This window comes from Ammodytes marinus, assembly GCF_949987685.1.
Source record: "Ammodytes marinus genome assembly, chromosome: 6".
NCBI classification, from domain to species: domain Eukaryota; kingdom Metazoa; phylum Chordata; class Actinopteri; order Uranoscopiformes; family Ammodytidae; genus Ammodytes; species Ammodytes marinus.
The window spans coordinates 23,129,835-23,155,424 of NC_137235.1; the positions used below are offsets into that span (position 1 = coordinate 23,129,835).

Consider the following 25,590-nt stretch of genomic DNA (forward strand, 5'->3'; position numbering starts at 1 on the left):
CTTTAAAATTGTAATGTAAAGTACATTCTCTCTTAAATATCTCCCTCCGCAAAGCACTTCCGCTTACTTAGATGTACTGTTCATTTCTGCGAACTGAATGAAGAAATAAAAGGGTATGTGGCTGTCAATATAGCACACTGACAACATGTATGTGAGCCTTATTCATTTTAATCAAGTGTGCAATACAGAGAATAATAGTGTGTAATAGATAAAAGGTTTTCAGCCATGATTAAACAAGTTCATTTCATGCCAACGTGTATTTAGAAGATGGCAAAACGATTCATTGACAGTTCTTGAAAAATGTGGCACTGATTCTGGGCTTGTGGCTTTAAGTTAAGGCGTTTTGACCATTTGAAGGAATGACAGGATACTTCACACCAAACTCTCCTTCCTGAACAGAAGACACTTGTTGTTTGCCGGCATGTCCATCTAAGCAAAATAAACATTTCAAATCCGTAAGTGCATTGACTTTACATTGGTATCTTTTTACATTTCAAAGAAATAAATCACTGTTTTATGATTTAATGTATGGAAGCCACGATGTCCGTGCTTGCAATGGTTTTTAATGCCCTTATCTCGTTATCTAGAGAAAATGGTGTTATCTCGAGATGACACTATGATCAATATGTTATGACAAAAGGTTGTTTAAACTGTTCTTCATTATCTTCTGGTTGAGATTTTTTTTTCTCTTATTACATTATTTCAGTTCTCCATACCTATCTTTTGATATTGAGAAAACAAAGCTTGTTTTCTCGTGATCATGTGTTCATTATCTGCAGCTGTGTACTGTATTATTGAGATAACGGCATTAATATTATTGCAACCACGGCCGTTCTTGCCTTCCGAATCAAAGATTTACTTACCATCTTCTCCAGAAATAAACCATTTCGTTGTGCTATAGAATTGATGAGGGAGATATCCCTGAGTCCCCACTCTGAATTTCTGTAAGATTAGAGAAACACTGCCTTTATATATCCCGCAGTCACCTTTGCGTTATTTGTTGTATGAATGATTCATAGAACACATTACCTCTGTCGTAGGCTGTAGTCGAAGTCAACATTGCTTTGAGGGGTGATCTGACCATTCACTGCATAGGGCTGCAGGTAATATAAAATATAAAGCATATCCTGTGACTTTTTGAATGTTTTGCTTGTTTATATTAGATAATAATAACATGTCATGAATTTGGTAAGTGCATGTTTATGACAACATGAAATGGCTAATGACTCACCCCATAGGTCAGTAGAAGACCTTGCGGCTTCAGCACGGCTCCAGCCCCATTGAATAGACCCTAAAAGAAAAACAGTGATGTGTTTAAGGTACTAGCATCACTTCACAGTGGTCTGGTATGGCCAGTAGCATATAGTGGCTAATGTAAGCTAACGACACCTTGATATTGCTTTTCTATTCTATTATAGTATGTTTTAGGATTCAACATTCACATGATGATGATAATAATAATAATAATAATAACAACCATTCAAAAAGTATTGCTCAGTGTATTGATGTATTCCTTCTTTTAGAGATTTAACCCACAATTTTTAATATTCTTTATTTAATTTTTATCTATGATAATCAAAATATTCAATACTAAGAATTACACGTAGAGTAAAGTGTGTTTTGTAAAGTAACTGCAGGCTCTGCAAATGTAAACAAATCCCCCTCCCCTGAAACTGCAAAGGGCACCTTTATTAGTAATATGTTTGTGGTGAGTTGATTTATTATACAATCATTTAGAAATATGCACCATGAGCACAATTTAAACCCGTATAATGAATAACTTATTTCTACTTGTACCAAGGGGACATTTTGCTTCACAGGGCCTCAATATTGGGTCATAAAGTTTATATTATGCTTTAGAGATTTGTATAGGCCTAGTACTCAAAAAATCACTTTAAAGAACAAATCTAAATCAGTGAATATCTCATCTAATCTGCTGCCTGTCTTTACTGTGAGTGTGCTGAAAAAAAATCTGGTGTTAACACAGCATAGGCTTTGTAAACTGGTAAACAAAGGCCAAAGAGTAAACAAAGGGGGCACTCCATAGCTAATAACATTCCCGTTTACAGAGGCTACTAGGCTGTGTATTAACACTGGATTTTTCCCCCCAGCACACACAAAGAATAGATAGGTAGCAGACAGAGATATTCGCTGATTTTGACAAAAAGTGATTTTGACCACAAACATTCTCAGGGATCGCTGACTCCACCTTTAAGTAGGCCAATATTAGTAGGCCTATGAATCAGCAATCATACCTCTGTGCAAGCCATCGGAGAAATGTGGATCATGTTAATGTTGACCACCAGGTCGAGGCTCTCTGGCTGGATCCCTCCCCAGTGCGGATGGGGCAGAGAAGCATCCAGGTGGATGGCAGGCATCACATTGCGCAGCCGGTAGTGGGCTCTGTACGCTTCTATACTGAGAATGGGAACAATGGGCATTATTGTTAATGCATGCACCCTTCCAACAAAACACACGTTTACCAGCACAGTACGCCTGTCTTGCATCAGTTGTATTTAATGTAGACTACTAGGCTACTTACTACCGTAATAACCCGAGTTAAATGCCCATCTTCAAGTACTACTCAGAAAGGGATTAATAGGCTACGGATAGCCTAATTAATACAGTTTATAAGCTGTTTATAAGGCGAAACGTCTGTAACTGGTGCACACAACCTGAGTTTACCTGGCTAGAGACTGGCGGTCATACTCTGAGGGCTGCCATATGATATTTGGCAGGGCCTGAGCGAAGTGTGTGACGTGCTGCCCGGTGCCGGAGGAGATCTCCAGAGCCTGCAGGGGTCTCGCGGTGTTCACGCTGTCCCGGAGTACCGACAGGATGGGCTCCTTGTTCCTCTCGGCGGCGGCGGCGCTCAGCATGGTGGCAGAGCCCGGGTACAACTGTCGAGTTAGACGCTGCAGTATGCGGAACCACTCCAGTGGACCAGCGTTACGTCAGCCCCTATTGAATAACTCAACAACACCTACGCTACGAATGTTTTTGTTTTTCGACTGAGAATGGTCCACTTCCGCATCGCCCCCACGTGACCGTCCTGACATCCAATAAGACCGCTGTGTGGGTGGGCACAAATGATCGTGTACCGTTATAAAATACTGACAATGAAGAATACAGATGTAGGCCAAGACCGATATCTACTTATCAAAATTGTACAACATATATACAGCCAACACATTTATATTTCTCTTCATGTTCAGAAATTGACAACAGATCCAGCGTTTGCAAAGAGGAACCAGAATATTTAACATATTTTATTTACTTTTTTTTTCACTTCAAACTAACTAACTAACTTACTGTGTTGGTAAGTGGTGTTATTTAAATTATGTAAAAATGCAAATTTAAGGTTTTACAGGTTTCCTGTGCGAATTTTAAGAAATCCAAAACTCTGGCACTTATAAGCACTAAGATAAGTAACAAAGCTGTTTTGTCTTACGTACAACGATATTTTCAAAGAGGGATGATCAATATGGAATATGCCTGATATAATTGTATAGAATTTTCAAAAAAGTTATTTGAAGGAAAAGAACACTGACAATGTGAATACATTATTCACAGAGGGGTTGTTTATTTAAGGGAAAATAGCATTCAGGTAAACGTCCTATTTTACAAGATGTACAAAGTTTCACACATATCAAGGTCACATTCCCCCAAAGGCTTGAATTTAAATCAAACAGACACAACAACAAACTTATAATAATTTAAAGTTTTTTTCCAAGTAACAGGACACAAATAGAAAGGAAATTAACTCTTGTTTTGGCAAACATAAATATACATAACATGATTGTCAGTGTGGTAAAGTGAAGAGAAACAGGCTAGAGGTCAAAATAAAACCCTACAGTAGTGTTTTAATGGCAACAGAAGATATATTTCCAAACACAATTCAGTTATGCTTAACAGCACTTGTGCGAGAAAAGAAAAAAATGACCCTGATGAAAAGATAATACTGTGGATCTCTGGACCTTTAACTCATGTAAAATAATGTTGCGTCATTGTATTTACACCTCTTTAGATTAGGCTGCTCTATACAGTGACATACAATCAAAACATATTAAATTATGACAGTTACTTAAATTGTGTGCTTGGTTTTTTAATGTTATGTAAAGCCATCTTGTAGCTACTATTCATTTGAGTGACTCAATATTAACTGATGTGACGTGACGGCGGCTTTCATGCAATGGTCAGCGGTTTGTTCTTCTCTGCCAGCCCGGCTGCATTGTGGCTCTGCTCATCTCCCATGTTGTGGAGTGTTTGTGTTTGTGGAGGAGGAGACTCTTGGCAGAGGGAGGTCTGGTTGTTGCTAAGGGCCTCTAGACTAGTCGCTGACGTGACTACGTGATCACTGAAGATGGTGTTGGAGAAGACGGAGTTGAAAGTGAACGAGGAGGCAAAAAGTGATTCCTGTACGGGGGATTTGGAGCAGTCTGTGGGGTCAACGGCTGTTGGGTCTCTGGGTGGTTTGACTGGAGGAATGGGCACGGGCTCACTGCCTTTGGTGTCTGCTTCTGGTTGTTCCTGAACATTGCTCTCTGCTGAAACTCTTACGGGTGGCGGCTCAGTCTTGACCGTCACCCTGCAGTCGCTGTTGACGCTGGAGCGTCGAGACGACCCCTCAGCTGTGGAGATGACGCTGCTGGCTCGGGGCAGGGCTTTGGGCGACCTGGGGCCTCTCAGTCGCCCCTCTTTGCCCAGAGGGGTGGAGAAGCAGTTGAGGCAGCCGGACATCGAGGAGGACTTACCCTGGACGTACAGCACCGTGATGGGCGAACACACTGAGGTTGAGGTAGTGGTTTCAGCTTTGCCGGGGCTTGGTTTTGAATTGGGCCCCGGGTTGGGTTTGACCAGCGCGCCCCCAGAATCTGACGAGCGACGGGTCACCTTCCCCCTTGGCGCCCTGCGGATGCTCTTGGTGCCCCTCGTGAGCCAGAAGTCCTGAGAAAGAACCGTGTCTTTCCGCTTTGGCGTATATTGTATTTCTGAAGTCTGGCTCTTGGTGACGGGCATGGTAGAGGCTTTTTCCTTGTGATTCTGCTGCCTGAGTGTGTGCTGCGGGGTGGAGGCGTCGCTGGGCGGCTGGTAGGAGGAGCGGCGTGATGGAGGTTGCTGAACGGGGCTGCTGCCGTTGGACCACGGCTCATTTTCCAGGCTCATGCTGAACTCGCCGCTGCTCTCGCTCTGTGCTCGACTCTGTATGCCACTCACCCCTGGAAAAGAGGTTATGATGTTAAAAGCTATGATGCGTAACTTTTTCATATCCTGTAAATTAATTTTGGTTACACATAAGCCATTGATATCACACAGTGTTGATTAAGCCTTAATCAGCTCCACAAATCTCTATGTACTTTGTCATTGTGGCAGCGTTTATAAACTGCTGAGCTGGCGCAGAAGCTAAAGAAGCGCCCAAGAAATGTTTCAGTTGTTGATTCTACTGCTTAGAAAACAGCGGAAGGTGTTGTTGTTATTAGTCAGAATTCCTTATGGGGGCAATATAAGTAACACAAGGAGCTACAGTACAACATATATAGGCAAATATTCACCTCTAACATGTAAACATGTCAGATAAATCAACGTAACATTCTTAATGACCAACAGGGGGCAGCAGAGTGAAGTATTTTTAGAGTTGTTTGGCCTCAGTGTTAAGCAGAGAGATTAATATGAAACAAGGTCATGATTGCAATTTGATGGATTTACTCTAATTCCTGAGCTGGAACTACATCTGTATGCCTGCTGAGCATATACAGTACAGGGGCTTTACCGTGATTTTGCAGCTCGTCGTTGTCCTCAAACCCAGATGGCACAGCGCTGTCACTGGAATCCTTGTCTGTGGGGCGTAAAATGAGAAATCACTGAATGGTTACACGCCACATTGACGTGATTCAACGCTCCTAACGTTAAAGGGATAGTTCAACATTTTTAATCATTAGCTTTTTGCCTCACTCTCTGGCTCTCGAAAAGGTTCCTGTAACTGTGCGTGCATTCTTAAAGAATAAATGGGCATAGGTCGCACATCCGGGTTAGCTTAGTTTAGCGTTTCTAGTCAAGGGGAGCCACTCAAAGGATAACTTTACAACATCACTTAAAGCTCCTGTGCGCTTGTTGGGACTTTTTTATTTACCACGTTATGTTGCACTCTGTATTTCTACACTTTATGTTATTTTAGAATCAAAAATATCCTTAGAGGAAACCAGGAAGGGCCCGTGACGGCTGGTTTCAAAATGTTGAACTATGCCTTTAAAAGCACACAAGAGTGCTATCTTTGCTCTGCTCTCTTCTACACTTTATTCTAGCCTTTCCAACTACTCAAAATGAAGAAAACAAAATGGTGGCTGGTGAATGAATGCCTCTACCTGTGACCCAAAGTTCAGAGACATCTGGAACAATATGGGTGGTCTCAGGGGTGGTGGTGGCGATGTGGTCGGATGGAAGAATGGCGGGATGATTGAGATGGAGGATGGATAAGATGGATGTGGTGAGGATTGTGGTCAATGCATTATTCCCATCCTCTTCCGCATCAGACCCAGACCCTCCCAGCCGCTTCTCCTCCAATGGGGCCTCTGGGTGCACCAAGCTGCTCAAGGCTGCGTTTTGTCGGACCGAGGGAGTGGAAGATGTGGGAAGTGAATGAGGGACGGGGGTGGGATAGACAGGTGAAGCGGTCATGGAATGGAGATTAGGAGGTTTTTTTCAAACGCGTGGAGAAAAAGATGGACACAGGGGATGGCTATCTGGAGTTGGGGTTTCATACTGTTAAAATAATAATATATATATATATATATATATATATATATATATATATATATATATATATATATATATATATATATATATATATATATATATATATATATATATATATATATATATATATATCTACTGTTTCCTTACAATATAGCTGGCTCCTGGTAGCACAGAGCTCATGCAGGAACCAGCATCCTCCTGCAATGCAGCATTTCTTTGACCTCTAATTTTCTAATAAAATACTCCAAATAGTCCCCACTGCTAGAAAATAACTGTGGTGAAATGAGGCATAGGTGACACATTACTATGAAATTATAGCTAATTTCACACCTGCCAAGAAGCACTCTGTTGTCAATGATGTATTTCACTCAAATTATAGTATGCATGGTGCAATTGCAGTGGTAGATGAAATGAAATGTATTCACTTAGTCTTATCCAGTTAGCGGTGAAATAAAAGACTACAGTTAAAATGAGGCTAGACCCCGGACCACAGTCTTTCTTACACATGGAACGACGGAAGAGGGACTTGACTTTGTCTCTGTCCTTCAGCCTGCTCCGCATACGGGGAAACATTTTCAGACCGGCTATTTGACAGCAAGTGCAGCCACAAGGGAGGTGGACACAGGGACAGATGCACACAGAGAGAGGGATGTAAGGCAGGAGAGGAGAAGGCAGGGAAGGGAAAGACAATGAAAAGAAGGAAGGCAGGAGTGAAGAGACATATTAACAGACAAGAAAGACACGGTGGAGGACATATTGAGGACTGTTGAGGAACACATCATGCATCAGGAAGAATGACGCTCTGAACATGACACATAAACACATACACACATTTGCTTGCTGTTAAACACACACATTTATCATTTTGATATTACACAAACTACCTGGACCTGCTTCACTACTTGCATGCTAACTTTTTTTGCATAACTAATTTATGTGTAAGCGTTCGTAAAATGCTAAGTTAAAGGCACATTTTAGTAATAACGAATTTCTTTATCCAACTATTCTTTAACTTTTTCAGTTGACACGGAGTGGAGGTTGCGTATGATGGATATTACCAAACAAAGAAAAGGTCCATCTTTACTTAAAAATCAATTTATTGTAGTTTTTGCGTCTCCTTGAGAAATGCCGAGGTGGAGGAGGGAGTGCTTTAGTCAAATGCAGTGAGGCTGACTGTGCTACAACTGTGGCTTCCTGTGTAGATGAAAGTGCTGTGGCTATCGGTTCACCCGCGTCTCTCTGTCCTCCTGAATGATTTTTGCGCCCTGTCTCTGACGGCCACCTCACTCGCTGGCCCTGCCTTTGGTACTCTGATGTGAGCGGGAGGGCCCTTTCTTTATAGGTCCATGGTAGGGCCAGGTCAATGGGAGAGGATCTGGTGAATTGAAGAAGGCCATACTCACTGCTGTTACGTTGTGGGGAGACGGCATCGCCCGCAGAGGTGGATGCCGAGCCTCCGGAGCCGTCTGAGCTGATGAAGGAGCTGTTGTCATTGAAGGGGAGCTGTGGTTCAGTGAGGCCGACACAGTGTGTGGGTATAGGCGGGCAGTCGGGCCCATTCTCACGGCTGTTGGATTTAATCAACTTCTTCAGTTTCAGAGTGATCCAGTTTCCACGTCTGTGAGCGAGCAGACAGTGAAAGCATAAGAGAATAAGACACACGATAAAACAAAGAGGGTGATTCTCTCTCTCTATCTCCTACTGTGTCTAAATATAGCACTTGAAACAGTTCAGCATACTTGACGAAGTGCTCTGCTGTACAGAGAAGGATAACTATATGGAGCTCACAGTATCTATCCTAAAATAAATCTTTACTAAAGTGAACTGACATGACTTGAAAACCAACACTTTGAATTCACCAAATACCTTAGACATTGGTGATCATAATGTAGAAGGTGCTGAATGTTGAACCGGAATTAGACCACACCAATTTCACAATAGTTATGGTAGGGTAATTAGCACAATTTTATCACTACTAGGAAACTTACCTGCGAGGAGGCGAAGGCTCATAGAACTTGTACTGGTCCATTATCTTTTCCTCCAGCTTCTCCTTCTGCCTCCTCAGATCATGCAGCTTGTCACTGAACAGGAAGGGAAGAGAGAGAAAATGATAATTAGTTATTATTGTGGTCCTGCTGGTGATTATTGTTTTATTGTTGAAATTAAAGTAGCTACGAGGAACTTTCAGTTTCTGTTGATTCTAGCAACAACTTTGGACAACAGTGGTAGTGTTTATGACACCAGCGCCCAAGTGAGTGCATTTGTTTAGGATGCAAGTGAAAGAGAGACTGCAGAATATATTGCGATGAGGTAATGTTTTTATATGTGACTTTTTTTAGGATGAATAATGGTAATATGGCGATGGAGAAGCAAAGTAAACATTGATTTAGTACCGTTCAGGACACACAGGATGTTCTAGTCTGCCTGCTTTAAACCGTTTAAGACCTCGTGAAATGGTACCCGAGCAGAGGCATTATTTATAACCATTAAAAATAGACTTGTTTATGCTGATGGTCTTGTTTGCTTTTACATGTAATTTATGATCATCAGAGGGAAAATGAGACCGCTTCATGAATATTTAAAAGTCCATAGGAGCTTTTAATAAGGAAAGGTGTTGTGCTTGTTTGTTTATTTTTGAATGTTTGTTTTAATAGACCCTATTACATTTTCCATGTCATGGTTTTATTTGCTTACATATATTGTCTCTCTTCAACGTGAAACAGATCCTTGCTCTCCATAGTCTGCTCCAACAAGGTGCGGTTTTGCAGCATCAGGGTCTCTATCTGGCAGAGCAGGTGGCGGTTCTCTTCCTCCAGGTTTCCCTTCAACTGGCCCAGCAACTAAGTACAACATGGACAAGCAGGCATATGTGCACGTGTGTGAGCATGTATACAAAATACACAACATCATGCAATTACTCAAACATATAATGACATAAAGCGAGCCTCCTGGGCCTATGTACTGACTCTGAAGAGAGTTTGTCCAAAGTGTGCTGAGGTTAAAAGGCAGTTACAAGGTCAAGTTGTATTATTGAATAGTCAATGACGCAGCAGCTGCAACCTGCTACATGGCAGTACCTCACACTGGTTGCTGAGCTTAGTGGAGCTGATGTCCAGCTGCTGAAACTCCTTCTTGAGCTTGGAGAAGTCTGCCTCCAGCCAGGTGTGCTCCAGCTTGGCCTTATTCAGCTGGCTCTTCAGCTGCTTGTGATCCACTGTCAGTGACTCGTTGTCGTTAAGAAGCTGACGGTACGTCTGGTTCAGCCTTTAAAACAAAATGGCTCCATGCGTTAGTTCAAATTTGCATCAGTATTTATTCCAGTGGGTGCATATGCTTGTGCCTCCTCACCAGTCTTTCTCATCACGTAGCCGGCCACATTCAGCAGCAGTGGTCCTGTGCTGTTCTTTCTCCATAGCCATCCTCATCTGCTCCTCCTTCAGGGCCTTCTCCAGCTCTTCTAACTTGCTGCGCTGCTGCAACAGGTTATTGTACCTGCAGATACCACCAACAACACACACATGAACATGCAGGGTTCCCGTAATGCACAACATGCACTTCCTTTAAAGCCCGTATACTGTGTCTGTCTCTCCATTCCCCCACCTGTCCTGTAGAGTGCGATGCTCCAGCTCCAGTGTGCGGTGGGCGTTCTTCACACAGCCATGCTTGCCCATCAGGACCTCGTTCTCCATGGCTTGTCTCTCATGCAGAGCCGCCAGGCGCTCGTGATCTCGGAGCAGCTGCTCGTGAACGCCTCGCAGCTCTTCACGTTCCCGCATGGCGCCGTCCCTCTCGCTCTCCGTCCCTGACTGCTGCTGCTGCAGCTGAGCATTCTGCGCCATGAGGGAGGCACTCTGGGAGCTCAGAGTTGATTTCTCCACCTGGAGAAGAATAAGGAGAAGTCCATAAGGAGTTAAGGTTAAGGTGGGGTCAGCGATTCAGGAGAATGCTTGTAGTCAAAATCACTTTGTCAAAATCAGTGAATATCTCCTCACAATCCGCTATTTTTCCGTATGTAAAAAAAAGTCCAGTGTTAATACACAGCTCATGCTCTGTAAACAGGAATTTTGCTAGCTGTGATGAGTCCCTTTTGTTAACATTCCAGTTTACAGAGCCAAGGCCTGTGTATAAACACACAGGTAGCGTATCGCGAGGAGATATTCACCAATTTTGACAAAAAGTGATGACTCCACCTTTAATTTAGCATAACCGCTACAAGTGAATGCTCGATACTGGTATAGAGGCTTTGCAGATATTTATAGGACTCTATTAGTGACATACTCTACGCATGTGTGGACAGTGTGTGGCTGTTACATTTAGTGTAACACAGGGAATGGTGTTTGATCTAGTGGCACCTGTAGGTTAGCGTTGTGTGTCTGCAGGGTGGTGTTGTTCTCCTGCAGTGAGGCTGCCTGTCTCTGCAGGGCGAGGATCTGAGCCTGCTGGCTGACACACTGACTCTCCAGCTGCTTGAGCTGCGCCTGCATGGCCTGGCGCTCTGCCTCCAGCGTCGCATTCTGGAAAGGAGAGGAGAGGAGAGGAGAAAGAGTGAGCTAAGTTGCTGATTTTACCAATGTATTGTCTTTTCCAATTACTGTTAAATGTGACTTTTTGCAAGACAAAGAAGAACATGACAATATGAATATAAAATCAAAAACAGGTACTGATTTTTGTGAACCGTGGTAGGATTTTTCAAAATTTTTTCTGAATTTTGAAGCCGTTATTTGACAGTACAGTCAGTGAAGATGGACAGGGAACAGTGATGAGAGGGGGAAGACATGCTGCAAAGGGTCCAGGCCTGAGGACTTGGCCTTCATGGGACACACTCATCCTGGTACAGGTTAACAGTACAATTTAAAAAAATGAATGAATATAGGTCATCTACATCATTAAGGCCTAACACCGTACATTCCTCTCCACTTCAATGAGACGGTCTTTGAGCTTCAGCAGTTCCTTGGTGGCCTCCTGGCTTTCACGCAGCCATTGGCTCATGGCCCTGCCGCTCTCTGTGGGAGGAGAGGAGCTGCATGAGGTCCACTCTTCCTCCTGCCTCTGTTGCAAGGCCTCGTAGCTCAGCTTCACCTGGGGATTCAAATGGGTCAAACACTTGAAACCTGTAACAGCGTACGATGTATTTTCAAATGTGGCACTAGAATAGGGGGAATTAAACGTCATGACTCACAGCCTTGAGCTCCTGGCGCAGCTGATGGGTGAGGGTGGAGGACTCTTGCAGACGAGCCTCCACAGCCGCCATCTTGTCCTCTTTGATCTGAAGGGATCTCTTCAGGGACGACTCCAACTCTGACTCCAGCATCTTGAACCTGCTGCATACAAGGAGAGATGACCGAATGTTACCAGCATTTCACAAATCTTTTTCCCTCCAAAAGTTCCATGGTAGAGAACTCCAGGCAGTGTATGCTCCAGGCAGTGTAACAGACCTGTTGTCTGGTGCGTCTTCGTCAGCCTGCTGTGTACTCTCCTGGTTCAGGACATTCATTTCCACCTCATGGGCCAGCCTCTCCAGTTCATTGTCTCTCTGCTGGGTCTTCAGCTTCTCACTCACAAGCTCCTACAGATGAACAGCGTAGGGATAACAAGAGATTGTTCATTTTAAAAGACATTTAATTAAAAAATTTGGAATGTACTTTTTCGGGGGAAAATGCTTCTGGTGGTTTGAACCAACATGGCAGCAAGGAATATTGAAAAATCTAGGAACAGGTCAAATCTGGGAACCTCTTCTCAAAACATTCACACTGCATACAGTGCATTATCAGTCTTTATCTTTATTGTGTGTAACATCTTAAATATAAAATCGCAGCTTAAAATACTTAACAAGTAAATCACATGCATTTTGTTCATTTCCTTCGCTTGGAATGTAAGTTGTATAGAGTTATATTGTGTTGTGTTCAAGTGCTGTTCAGTAAAAATTAAGTAGTATTTGACGAAGGTAACTTGATCGTAGATAGTTTAATGTAATCTTGTAAAATGTGTTTGGCGAGAAACTAAAACAATTAGACTACAGTATAGTTGAAATAGAAAAAGGTAATATTATTACCCAACAGTAATACCTTGCCACCACAGGGTAGAATCTGGGGAAGGTTTAAACCGGGAAAAAAAAATTGGATATCACCCACACCTAGGGAAGATTATTTAGTCCTTCAGCATAACATAGACAGCACAGACTTGTTCCCCTCACCTCTCGGAGTGTGGCCAGGGTCCTGTGGTCGATAGTGACTTGCTTGGTCAGTTCTCTGTTGTCTCCCTCCAGGCCTTTGACCCTCTCTGCAGTCTCTCTTAACCCCTCCACTTCCTTTACCAGACAACGCATCTCCCTCTCCAGGCTGGCCGTACACACGTTGCTGTTGTCTAAGTTGGCTTCCTGGATTTCGGCCTGAGACGGAGGGGGAAGTAGAACGGTAGCCATTTTTAACTCAGGGGCAATGGACATTATACTACCTCAGTTAACCCATCGGCACCTTGTCCTTAGAAAAACGCGCCGTTTACCTACCTGCTGTCGGAGTCGCCGGTTCTCCTTCTCCAGCTGCCTCTTGTCCCTCTCCAGCCCTGTGGTTTCCTGCTCCAGACTTTGCTTCTCTGTCTCCAGTTGCTCCAGGCGTCTTGCAGAGATCTTCAGTTCCTCTAGAGTGGCTTGTAGACCTTGGTTCTCCGCCTCCAACTCCTCCACCTCTGCCTCCAGGCGCTGCACTTTACGATCTACAAGGACGAAGCGGGGAAGAGGAAATTAACTTAAAGCCAGACACAGGAGGTGAATAGTGTAAAAAAAAATCATCATGAAGCTTATCCAGTTGATTACTTACATTAAAATAATATTTTTCTCTTGTAATTTGTTTTATATAAATGTTGGAGAAAATATACAAATTAGGCAATATCTAACTAATAATTTTGTGAATGTTGCGTCTCTTTTTAAAACCAAAAATCAAGATATTGGATAAAGCCTGAGTTCAAATCTTTTTCTAATTTTTTCAACATATGTATGTCCGAAGTTTTTAGAGAATAGATTTTGGTCAGGTCTTTCTTTTCATTTTATGAATGGAAAATTACCATGTACACGTCTTGAAAATGCATTTTATGCATGTTGTTAGAACCTCATATAATAAATCAGAGGATTAACAAAAATATGAACAAATCCTTTTAGTTGTTGTAGGTGGTTGACGCAAGCAGACAAGGCTTAGTAAAATAAACACCTAAAAAGACCTTTTGGACCTTTTATTTATACTAGTATGAAAGCAGACATGTTTCAAAATCTCAAAATTGACCAGTGCTTGAAAAAATAAAACACACAAAGTTTTTGCCTGCAATGTCTGGCCTTGATGTCTGTTTGATCTCCAGAACCTACCGGTGTTTTCGAGCGCAGCCTGTAGATGCTGGTTGACCGTGTCCAGGGCCCTGCACTTGGCCTCCAGTCGCTGTGTGTGCCTGCTGGCGTAGGAGGAACGTGCTGGCTGACCCGCCAAGATGCTGTTGTGACAGGGACCGCTGCTCTTTTTAGAGACGGGAGAGCCGTCACCCGATCCACCTGAACAATCCTGTTGCATCCTGTTGTGACTGTTTTCCAAGACTTCCAGGTCAGACATCAGTTCTTTGAAGTTATCTGCACTGTCTCCTTCCTCAAGCTGCCCTTTCTCCTCAATGTGAAGCTCAGGATTATGTGTGAGGAGGATCTCGCTAGTCTGACGTCCCTCTACCTCTTCGGCAGGGAGCGGATGATGGCAGTTTGAGTGTCCATTCAGGATCTGCTGTGTAACTGTTCTGAACGGGGATGCATCGGTGTGGTTTTCTACATCCGAGCAAGAGGTTTGCAACCGCATAGGGTCTTCTGTTGATGAGGTACAGTTGTGGGTGCTACAGACACCCTGGCAGACATGACGGCGGCTGTGTTTAGACTGTGTGCTGTGGTTCAAAGAGGCAGCTCTGAGTTCCTCCAAGCTCCTCAAGAGACTTTGGTTCTCCTTCTCCAGCTTCAGCGTGCGGCTGCGGGTCCTCTCACTCACCTCCTCGCTTAGGGTCTGCTGGCCTTCACATAAACACGTGACCACAATTACTTATAGGAAGTGAAGAATAGAGACGGACAAAATGACAGACTAGTTGTAAACATTAAAGGTGTTTTTTAATAGAAAATGTCTGCTGAGTGCAGTTTAGCTAATTTAGCCTACTAAATGTCCATAGGATAATCAGCTTTTCTACTCAAAAAAATGTTTAAGTTTTAAAACTGTCATGCGCCTAAATGTTCATTATACTGTACATACAAAACCCTACATTTAAAAACTTAAAAAACAACCTGTAAATCAGATTTATTTGTTGATATAATTCCAGTGTTGATAGAAACTGTGTTTTTGGCGTGGTAGGATGGTAACCCCATCTTACTGTATAACCGCCTCTTACCTTGAGAGTTGTCAGTGGTCTTGGAGAGCTGCTCTAACTCCCAGCCCAGGTGTTGGCTCTCCTCCATGCTCCTTCTCTGAGCCAAACACACAGCCAGGTTCTCCTCCTGCAGCTCCTCAATGCGCCTACGGTCTGCCTCCCTATCCTACAGTGACACAGAGTATCCCCGCAGGTATAAATAGAACTGTTGGTTGTCAAATTGTGAAAGGGGTGGTAGGATGGCTTAGAAGACAAGTAACCACAAGGTCGCTGGTTCGATCCCCGGCACCGGACAGGAGGGTGTTATTTGTAAAACTAGTGGTGCCTGGTATTACATCTACGGTCCCAAACATCTCTACCATTGTGTCCTTGAGTAAGGCACTTAACCCCAAACTGCTCCAGGGAGGCCGTAATGGCTGACCCTGCACTCTGACCCCCTCCGAAGTGTGGTAACTTGAGAGGGGATATGTGAAGAATGTTTCGATATACCTTGTGTGAATTGACAAATAAAGAAACTTAGAAAAGAGGCTTGATACAAGGCAACAAAGACGACGTGATGATGTCCTTGTGTGTGTGTGCGATATCTGACCTGTTCCATGTCGTGGACCCGGGCCTTCAGCAGCAGACTGTGCTTCTCCAGCTGGTGGATTTTATCAGAGCGAGCCCTCCACCCTTCCAACTGATCCTCCAACACCTCTTTGGTCTCCTGTAGCACCCGGTTGTCCTCTTTTAGCTCCTGGAACACACACACACACACACACACACACACACACACACACACACACACACACACACACACACACACACACACACACACACACACACACACACACACACACACACACACACACACACACACACACACACACACACACACACACACACACACACACACACACACACTATACATTTTAACTTCCACACACTAAACATTGTTGATATCTAAGGAAAATTCCCCTTTATTACACTATGCAATATCAGCCACTTAATCCTTAAAACAATATATGAATAAGTCATTGTTGCATTAAAGGTGGAGTCAGCGATTCTGAAGAATGCTTGTTGTCAAAATCAGTGAATATCTGCTCACGATCCGCTACATGTCTGTACTGTGTGCGTTCTCCTGAATCGCTAACTCCACCTTTTAAAGCATTATTCAGTGATTTCCAAAGTTTCAAGTATGCTGTATCAAATTAGAATTCATGTTTGAAAAATTTGCTGGGAAAAGCTTTTATAAGAATTCACCAACCTCCACTTTGGCCTTGTGAAAGTCCATCTTGTGCAGTTGCTCCCTGTAGCGTGCCACTTCACTCTCCAGCTTGTCTGCCTTGATGGCTCTCTCTCTCAGGGCGTCCAGCTCGTCGCGGTAGGTGCGGGCTGCGCGGGCGTCTACAAGCAGCTGGGAGTTCTGATGACAGGTTCAAACAAAAGGCAAGATTTATAAACCGTGTATATATAGCATAAACTTAAAATAAACCTAGCTCTGCTTTCTATCTCAGCTGTCGTAAACTTCCTGAAACAAGTTGTAAGTCTTGTAGTGACTTACGATGTACAGTATGTCAGTGAATTTTTTTTCATATTATTTTAATTTAAAGCTGCTTTAATCAATATATTATATATTAATAATGGACAAATGTATTACCTGTAATGGGAAAAGGTAAGTACAGATAAGTATCTCCCAACTCAACAGTTTCTCCTTTAGGTTTAGCATTTTTAGCTTTTGGTTTCTTTCAGCTCATGTTTTAGTGTTTCTGTAATTTACCAGCAGCCGTACTGTTTTACTTCTGTCTCATGTCAACAACCTCATTTTGAGGTGCAGCAGGCAGCTGTATTTAGCAGGCACCTTTCATAAATCAACTTTATGCTATTGTCTGAGGACTGAAGGGCATGCAGACATAGTTGGCGACAAGGTTTTGCAGCATTTCGCTGCTAAAGAGCCAGATATTTCCCTCAAGAGTTGATAAAGACAAAATCATAGCTAAAAGGAGAAGCCCGACTCCAAATGAATGCTAATGTTGATCCGTGTGATATTTAAAGAGGTGGCTATTTGCTAGTATGTTGCACATTTCAACATCAAGGTGATAGTATTTCAAAGATGGGTAAACTTGTCCAGTGGCCTAAACTCAATTAATGCTGCTATCATTTGACATACATGTTTGGTTGTTGAACCAATATGAACCATGTTAATTTCTACAGCCAACCTAAGCCACACAGCTTAAACAGAGAACATCGAATGGGATCTCCTATTCAGGCAAATCCATATAAGCTTTAGTTGTATCTCTGAGTCAAGAGTTCAGAGGTTTAAATTTGCCGTCATTAAGAGCTGCCTGCAGCAAAGGGTGGTGTGCAATAATCTGTATAATCTGCAGGGCGCATAGGATGTTTTTCAGCATCACAAGGAGCTGAAAATCTATTCTTCAAACCTCCTGCTGGATCCTCTTCTGCTCAGCCTCCATGTTCTCCAGCTCGTGTCTGCAGTCCAGCATCTGCTCGCTCTTCTCCTCTCTGGTGGGTTCAATAGTGCAGTATACAAACACAATCAGTGCCCTTCTTCGTAAATAATTGTATATTGTGTGTGTGTTTATATATATATATATATACGCATATACAGTATATAGCAAATAACCAAATAGCACATACACAAATGTATCACACTACTATAGAACTAAACGTATGCTCTCATTATCAATTTTGCTGCAAACTTGTATTGCACAAACACACTGGCTCTAATTTAAAGCTCCCAACATAAAGCTCCTGAAAGCCTACTTTTTATTTTCTCTTCCACACAGCAGATGAGTGCAGGATGATCTATTGAAGTTTCCGATGTGTATAATGTGCACATGAAAGACTTGTATAAGCTGATGCTTTAAGTGATATTGTGTTTGCTCAGAGGCAGCAGTATGTGAATCTGAGCATCCCAACCAGTGAGGACAATACAGCGTAAAAAGTGGGATGTAGAGCAAAGTGCGGACTGAGATCTTGATTGGATCAGGGTTAGTATGGGGTTGTGTGTGTGTGTGTGTATGCGCGTGCGGATGCAGTATCGGGTGAAATCCAGAGGCAATGTGGGTCAGTGGTATTGCAAAGCCATGGAACCTGCCAAGCAGGCAGTAATGTGGGCCAAGCTCCCCAGGGCATCACTAGTATATCGCTCTATCTCTGCCTCCCATTCACTCTCTATTGGCAGTTCACCAGAGGAAAAGTTAACATACTCTTTACCACCAGCCACCCTGAGAGAAAATATTAAAACAAAAACATCACTTGTTGGAGTGAGTTACTCACTACTAGTGAGTTATTTTACTCTAAACTAAACTATTTGGGGAAATTACCAATTTTCAACAGAAATGGTGAATTGTAGAAAGCACTAAATTCAGGCGAGGAATATGGATCATTCAACGTTTGAATTAAACTCTAGCATAGCATTGCTGTCACAGCGGCTATTACAGTCTTGACTACATTTTTCAGAATGTATCAGCAATTCTAAAAACAAAATTGCCACAGGACAAAAGCACATTTTATAAAATAAAAGAATACAATTGTTTTTTTAATCAATTCTCTGCCTCACACGTTCTTGTCTGGCTGCGATGTATTTTTAATTCTCTATAAAGTTAACCATTCCTGTTACTTACAGTTCTTGTCTAAGTCGTCTGATCTTGGCTTTGGAATCAGCCAGCTCCACCGCCAGGTGTTGCTGAGTCCCCGCCTGCTGCTGTTGCATGCTGGGAGAATAGCTTCCGGACTGTGGGCTGATGGGGCTACTGAGCAAGCTAACAACACCTTCCTTTTCCTGCATTAGCTCTGCTATGGTCTGCAAAAAGGACAGGTTACCTTAAGCATACAGCAAACAACTTACAAGTAATTTTTAAAGAACTAATTTTATTACAGAATTTGGTGACTGAGTGAGACAGGCGTTATTTTAGTCATTTCTACAGTAATACATCTTAAAATATATCTACATATACACCCAAAAATCACCACTGATTGCCTTTTTTATCTTTATTTTATCTGGTGTATTTAACCAGTGTCGGCTAATGGGACTTCCACACTTGCCATTGCCATAAGGTCATACAAGCAGCATTTGACTGACTCAAGTGCCCCCGAGTGCCCCCCCAAGTGTGTGTGTCATGTCATTGGGTCAAATATTGGTTTTATCTTCAGATAAGTTGCTAAAAAAACAACATGCAGTCGATATGTATCTGAAATGGGCTCTACCTCTAGATGGGTGTCCCTCTGGTCCAGTAGTTGTCGGAGGTGTGTGGCTATGTTCTTGGCTGCCGCCTCCAGTTCATCTGGGTGCAACTCACTGGAGTCTAACCAGTGCAGATCCAGCACATTCTCCTGACTGTGGGTCAACTGGTAAACAGCAAAGAGAACATTCAATGTGAAAGGTCCTCAGGACACAGTTACAAAATGACACACAGTTAGTTACTTTTTCCAGTTTCCAATACATCATCGAATGCTACGTATTAGGAACATATAAAGGTCATTTGTGATTGATGGTAAGAGTGACCTGTCCTCATCTACCAGGAACTCTAAAATAAATTGTCTTTCTCATAATATATTCAGCCAACAACATAGCATGTCATTTGACCTTCTCTGCCGGCTGTGAAACTTGCTGTATCTACAGTGTTCTTCATTTGTCCGAAGCACAGCTCTACACACTGAATAGATTTTCTGTACAGCAATGCTGCAACACGCAAAGCCCATGACGTATACAAGTCATATACCTCCTGAATATGTGCAGCTATGGCAGCTTTGGTGTCAAAGTCAAGCGTCTGGATCCTCTCGATGTACTCCTCTTTCTTCTCACACTATAAATAGAAGTGGAATGAGATTTAGTTCTCCGCTGCTCATTTGGTCTTGTTTCAAGTTTTGCTGCACTCAAGTCATCAGATAGTCAGTTTTTACCTGGACTGCACATCCTAACAGAAGCAGCAAAAGCTTCTTAACTTCCTCCAGACTTTGTTCTGCGGGGAGTTAAAAAAAAGAAAGATAGAAAGAAAGAAAGAAAGAAAGGATAGAAATTAGGTCATTATCTGATAAAAAAAACTTATCAGATTGCAGTAGTGCGGGTTGCTGGCATGGATTTAAGTTGAATAGGGCGCTGGCTGGTGTATTTGGGTCAGCCCTCAGCAAAGCCTTACCATCACAAACCAGCGTGGTTATCAGATTGATGGAGTGCAATTGAATTACAACTGTATCGGACCCAGCTAAAGCAGCCTGCGTGTCAGGAAATAGTGAACTGAACCATTTAAAGTGTTGGGAATTCCAACTATCATGGGAGGAAATTGCTTTTTCACTATTTAGAAACAATGATTATCACTTCTGTTGCTTTGTTGCTATTTTTCGAAAATACAATTACCATAAATACTAATAATTCACTTAAAGGTGGAGTCAGCCATTCTAAAGAATGCTTGTTGTCCAAAACACTTTTTGCCAAAATCAGTGAATATCTCCTCACGATCCGCTACCTGTCAGTAATATGTGTTAGCTGAAAGGAAATCCAGTGTTAATCCACAGCCTAGGCATTGTAAATGGGCATGTTGCTTGCTAGGGACCCCTGTTTTTACATACCTTTTGTTTACATAACAGTTAACAGTGTATTAACATCATCTTTTTTTCTCAGCGCACACATGGTACAGACAGGTAGTGGATCTTTAAGAGATATTCACAGATTATTATTATTATTTTTTTTAAAAGGTTTTTTTTTTGTTGCATTTTTATGCTTTATTGATAGTGTAGAGACAGAGTTGAAATGGGGCAGAGAGGGGAGTGACATGCAGAGAACGACCGCGGGCTGGAATCAAACCCGGGTCTGCTGCTGGCCGAGGCCCATGGGGGGGGACGCCTTACCAACTGAGCTAAAGGTGCCCCCACTGATTTTGACAAAAAAAGTGTTTTGACAACAAGGCGTTGACTCCAGCTTTAATTTTCATTGGCATGTTTTTGTATACTACTAGTTTGGTTATACTTCAATTAGATCTTTTGTTTCAACCAGTTAAGCAAACAACCAGCAACGTTCATATTAAACAGGTCTTCCTCATCTAAGGCCAATTATGGGAAATCAATACAGTGCCCAATGACTGTCAGCAAACAGATCTATTAGTCTTTCAACCATGTACTGATTTAGTAGCTCCAATAGGAAGGCTAGATGAGGAATACTTTAAAGAGCATACCACAGTAAGGAGTCCTGCCAAGCAGCAACACGTTTGGCAGAGGAATCATGATGAATTGTCTTAGATTATCCTGCAAAAGACAAAACAAAGAGGGCAGAGGGAGATGGGTTGAGAAAGAGACGGATAAGCACATTTAAGGCCAAACTAAAACAAGGACAGAATACAACACTTCTTGCGTTGGAGCCAAAGTGCTTGAATGGACGGGACGTATGTATGTACAGCACATAGCAGCTGCTTATACACATGAATAGAAACACAGCCAACAAATAGAGGAGTGCTCTGAATGGGCTGATGACAGAGCCAGTTTCCCTGGTGAAATCTACCAACACTCTGGTGCAGACCTTGTTCCAGACTGGCTTGCGTTCATGCATGTGTGTACAGCGTGTGTGTGCAGTGTAATAGTGGTTGTTAATAGCTTCCCACGAGGAACAGCGACCCTGTACATTTCAGGAAACTATTACTAATTCCCAGTTGACTAGAGTCGTTCAGTCTTTGATGTATTTTAGCCCAATCTGCACCAACAGTCACTTTTTCCAGTGACCGCCACTTTGACCCTCTAAGGAAAGTTTAACTGTCTGGCCACACATCTCCAATTATCCTTTCCTTTCCCATGCGTATGTGATCATGGGGTGTAGAACAGAGAGCAAGGCTCTAGTCTTGAGAGGTGTTAGCAAAAGTTGATGAAAGTGAAGAGGATTTAAACTAAATATGCTAGGGATACAGGGCCTTACAATCAAATCAGGTTTTATTCATATAGACCAATATTTACTAATAGCAATTTGCCTCGGTGAGCTTCACAATATGTTCAGCAATATGACACCCTCTTTCCTTAGACACTCAACATGGCTGAGGAAAGACTCCCCAAAATAATCCTTTAGCAGGCCTTGCAGTTTAAAATTCATTGGACTTCACAACTACAACTGGTGGGAAAAAAACCCTTATTGAACAAACACTTGCTAAACTAATAAGGCTTCATTCCCATCCGCCTCAGCTGTACTGTACATACATGCTAACAGCCTAAAGTAGGATGGTGTCCATGGTAAACATAACACCTGTTAAACATCAGCTTGTTTGCATTGTTAATCTAAACATGTAAGCATGCTGATATTATGTGACTCAAAGCACCACTACGGCAGCTGACAGGGCCACTAGCATGGCTGTAGAGACTCTTCTGTCTAATTTCCCAACCAATGGAGACAGTCCTTCAAGTAGCATCACAACGTAAAAATAACCAAAATTGGAGTGGATGTGTTTTTTTTACATGACATCGTTTGAAAGATACAAGAGCTGCCCAACATCTACTTTTACCGAAGTGTACTGTCTGGATTGAAGGTCATTTTAATATTAATTTGATTAGACATGCCAATGGTGATATCAGATATACTTTTAATGTGTGTGCTAAAAAGAAAAAAACATAATTCCTTTGCAGTGCTAATCAGAGGAACTCGGCAAAATGACTTTTCTTGGGATCTTAACAGTTGAAAGCTTAGCTCGAAATGTACTTAAGTGCTCTTGACACAGAAATAAAATCCAAGATTCAGTCTTTCAGTGTCTGCCCCTGAATCTGGTGACTTTCTGTGTCAATCTAAAGCTCTGGCAGCAGCCTGAATGTGGCTCTCTGCTGTGCGCTAACCTCGCTGCTGTGCTGATTACACAGATGTGGACATGGCCGATATTTAGGCCACACATCTTAAGAACTAGTTCATCTGCTGGGACACAAGTGCCGCCAACTATCCGCTCTGTGCATGTGTGAGAGCTGGTGTGTGCGTGATGGAGGATGATAAAAAAACTTAAGAGTTAAGATTGAACATATTTAGATATCCTAATCTGATGTAAAGAGAGAGAGAGATGGAAAGCTAAGCAGCCTAAAGCTTGGATACATTATATAACATAATGAAATTGCTAAAAAAAACATCCAAAACTCACCACATAATACATCTTGATTTGCTGGACCAGAAAGTTTAGGTTCTGGATCCTCTGGCCTGGATCCCTGCTCACTTTGTTTGCACCTTGAGTAGCAGCCGAGGGATTTCTGTGGATGGGGCCCAAAACAAAGGTGTTTTACTCGACATTTCTGCTATTCACATGCAAACAAATGCTTGTCAGTAGAAAAGGAGTGAGAGGAAGCTGCAGGCTGGCAAAAGTCTTGGCTCATAGAGGATAGCCATGAAAGCATGTATGAGGTCTCTATTCATTCCTAACTTTAGCCTGTGTGACGTCATTCCTTTCAGCCGACAAACTGGACTGTTTTTCCAGCCAAACAGGGGTGGCATTACACTTTCCACCCAAAGTGGAACCCCTTGAGCTGGATCCTTGGGGCTGTTGGCACGGGACTACTGTAGTCTGGCGTTGAATTGTTACATATTATAGCTACATTTTGTCATTCATAACCCTGTGTGGGGTTATATGGCCTGGATTTCACATTGTTTGATTTGAATGACATTCATTTCAAACAGGTAAAAGAAAAAAGAAAAGTCATACAAGAAATAATGATATTACACAAAATAGGAAGTATAATGAGATAGATGAATGACAAATTATACTTGATGCTTTGGGTAAAATGTCCGAAAAGAAGTGGGAAGAACGTTGTATTTAATCCCACCCCTTCTCCATAAGTCATTTTTAGTTAGTTAACAAACTCCCTCAATCCTAATTTTCTTCGATTTACCTACCAAGTATTTTACAAATTACAATGTAGTACTTATATGTTAATATCAAATGTGCAGTATCACTTTGCTCAAAAATATATAAACTCATAATTGATAGTGAACATACATTCAGAAATAAAATAAGAAAAGTTTATGAAAGAATACCTGTTGATTCAAATGTATGCTACACATGGGAAAAACAGAGACAGATAATAGAGAGAGATAGAGATGCTACCCTGCTGGCCAGGCATTCACAGTTTTGTTTATATCCCTGTGCTGTTTGCCCTGTTTTCCTATGCCTCCTCCTCCTTCCCATCTGTGCCCCACTGGCTCAAAACACCAGCAGTACAGGCCCTAATCCGGGAGGGTCTCTCAATCCAGGAGATTATCCCGCCTCTTCCCCTCCCCTCCGCTCCCCTTGGCACAGCATTGTTTGAGCATTTAGAGCTGGTTATTGTGACCCCGGCCGGGGGGATAAGTGGGATGAATGGATACTGTAGTCTTGGGGGTGGCTAGACAGCTTTATCTATAAATGCGTTGGATCATCACTTTGTTTTACCCTATCTTTGCAACTCTTCAATTTAAGTTATTAGTGCAATACCGTCAACATCTGAAGTGTCATCCCATCGGGGAGCCTAAGGTAAGGGTCTCGCCACTTATTAGACACATTGCAAACTGCCAAAGGACCATCAATGAGTGTTTGATGAGGCTTATTTCCTCAGAACATAAGGCACCCAAATCATAATCTCTTAAGTAGGGTCTTGACAGTCTCTATGATGTCCGTCCTGTCTTGTCAGATCTTGTCCATTTGTAGAAAAGTTTCATCTAGGACTAGGTGATGTCCCACAATGAAGGCTCGGGTATCTGTAAACATCGGGCTAATATAACTTTATTTCTTTCTTGCGAAACCCTAACCTGTAAGTAATGACAAAGTTGCATTTTGAGGACTGCTGAAGACTACAAAGATCCCCTTTATTTGCTGCAGAGTGACAAAGCGGGTACTGTTGGTGCCTGGGTAAGAATGCTATCATGGACGAATTATATAGTAGCCTATCAGTAGCTGCAATGCAATATCTGGCAGCAGGGGGGAAAGACACCTAATTTCTTAAATAAAAGGCAACAGGCTTGATTGGGATGATTGACTGCCATTCAAACCTCACAGTTGACCACAAGTTAACAATAGATGCTGCATCACATCTGGGACAGCCCAGCCCGCACCTTCAAAACACAGGCTGCTAATCTGAATACCCATCTGGACAGTGCTCACAACAACCTAGATTAGAAGAGTGACAAAATGAAACATAACAGTGTGACTTACATTTGTGTCATAATGTCATTCAAAAAGACTCCATCCAGTAATTCAGTCAAGTCCAGGTGCATGCCCCCATCATTTGGCACGAATGTCTTCACCTAAATCATCAAGAAGACACAGGGTGAGGGGGGTGGAGGATATCATAACACCTGACAGGAAATCAGAGCCACATCCGCATTGGCCTACTTACCCAGGTGACAAGCGGGCTCAGCATGAACTGCTCCAGACTGTGCAGAAGAACGCCACTTTCCATCGTTGCCATGGTTGTGGTGGGTGATACACCCTTAACAGAATGTCCCAGCTGTTTCAATCAGGGGAAACAACG

The 25,590-nt window shown here is 42.5% G+C and overlaps 2 protein-coding genes across 2 annotated transcripts; both read right to left on the bottom strand.

Moving 5' to 3' along the window:
* Window positions 1-152: 152 nt before the first annotated feature.
* mettl26 (methyltransferase like 26) lies at window positions 153-3,015 on the bottom strand. The gene is made up of 6 exons (XM_080029553.1): window positions 2,686-3,015; window positions 2,256-2,418; window positions 1,232-1,291; window positions 1,030-1,097; window positions 864-942; window positions 153-429 (listed from the first exon to the last, which is right to left on the bottom strand). Exons 1-6 carry the CDS (start codon window positions 2,877-2,879, stop codon window positions 373-375), a joined length of 621 nt encoding a protein of 206 aa, XP_079885679.1. The 5' UTR covers window positions 2,880-3,015; the 3' UTR covers window positions 153-372.
* A 1,170-nt stretch (window positions 3,016-4,185) lies between these two features.
* Window positions 4,186-25,518, bottom strand: LOC307251481 (girdin-like; the record flags this gene model as incomplete). Its single annotated transcript, XM_080028848.1, has 28 exons — window positions 4,186-5,219; window positions 5,771-5,836; window positions 7,257-7,337; window positions 8,157-8,371; window positions 8,742-8,834; window positions 9,448-9,593; window positions 9,831-10,017; window positions 10,102-10,245; window positions 10,354-10,631; window positions 11,106-11,267; window positions 11,659-11,832; window positions 11,933-12,074; window positions 12,189-12,319; window positions 12,947-13,141; window positions 13,259-13,464; window positions 14,108-14,785; window positions 15,154-15,298; window positions 15,722-15,868; window positions 16,379-16,537; window positions 17,553-17,634; window positions 18,759-18,937; window positions 19,342-19,482; window positions 19,857-19,940; window positions 20,038-20,096; window positions 21,306-21,375; window positions 23,232-23,337; window positions 25,272-25,363; window positions 25,456-25,518. The coding sequence occupies 28 exons, from the start codon at window positions 25,516-25,518 to the stop codon at window positions 4,186-4,188; spliced, it is 5,259 nt and encodes a 1,752-aa protein (XP_079884974.1).
* Between the last annotated feature and the right edge of the window lie 72 nt (window positions 25,519-25,590).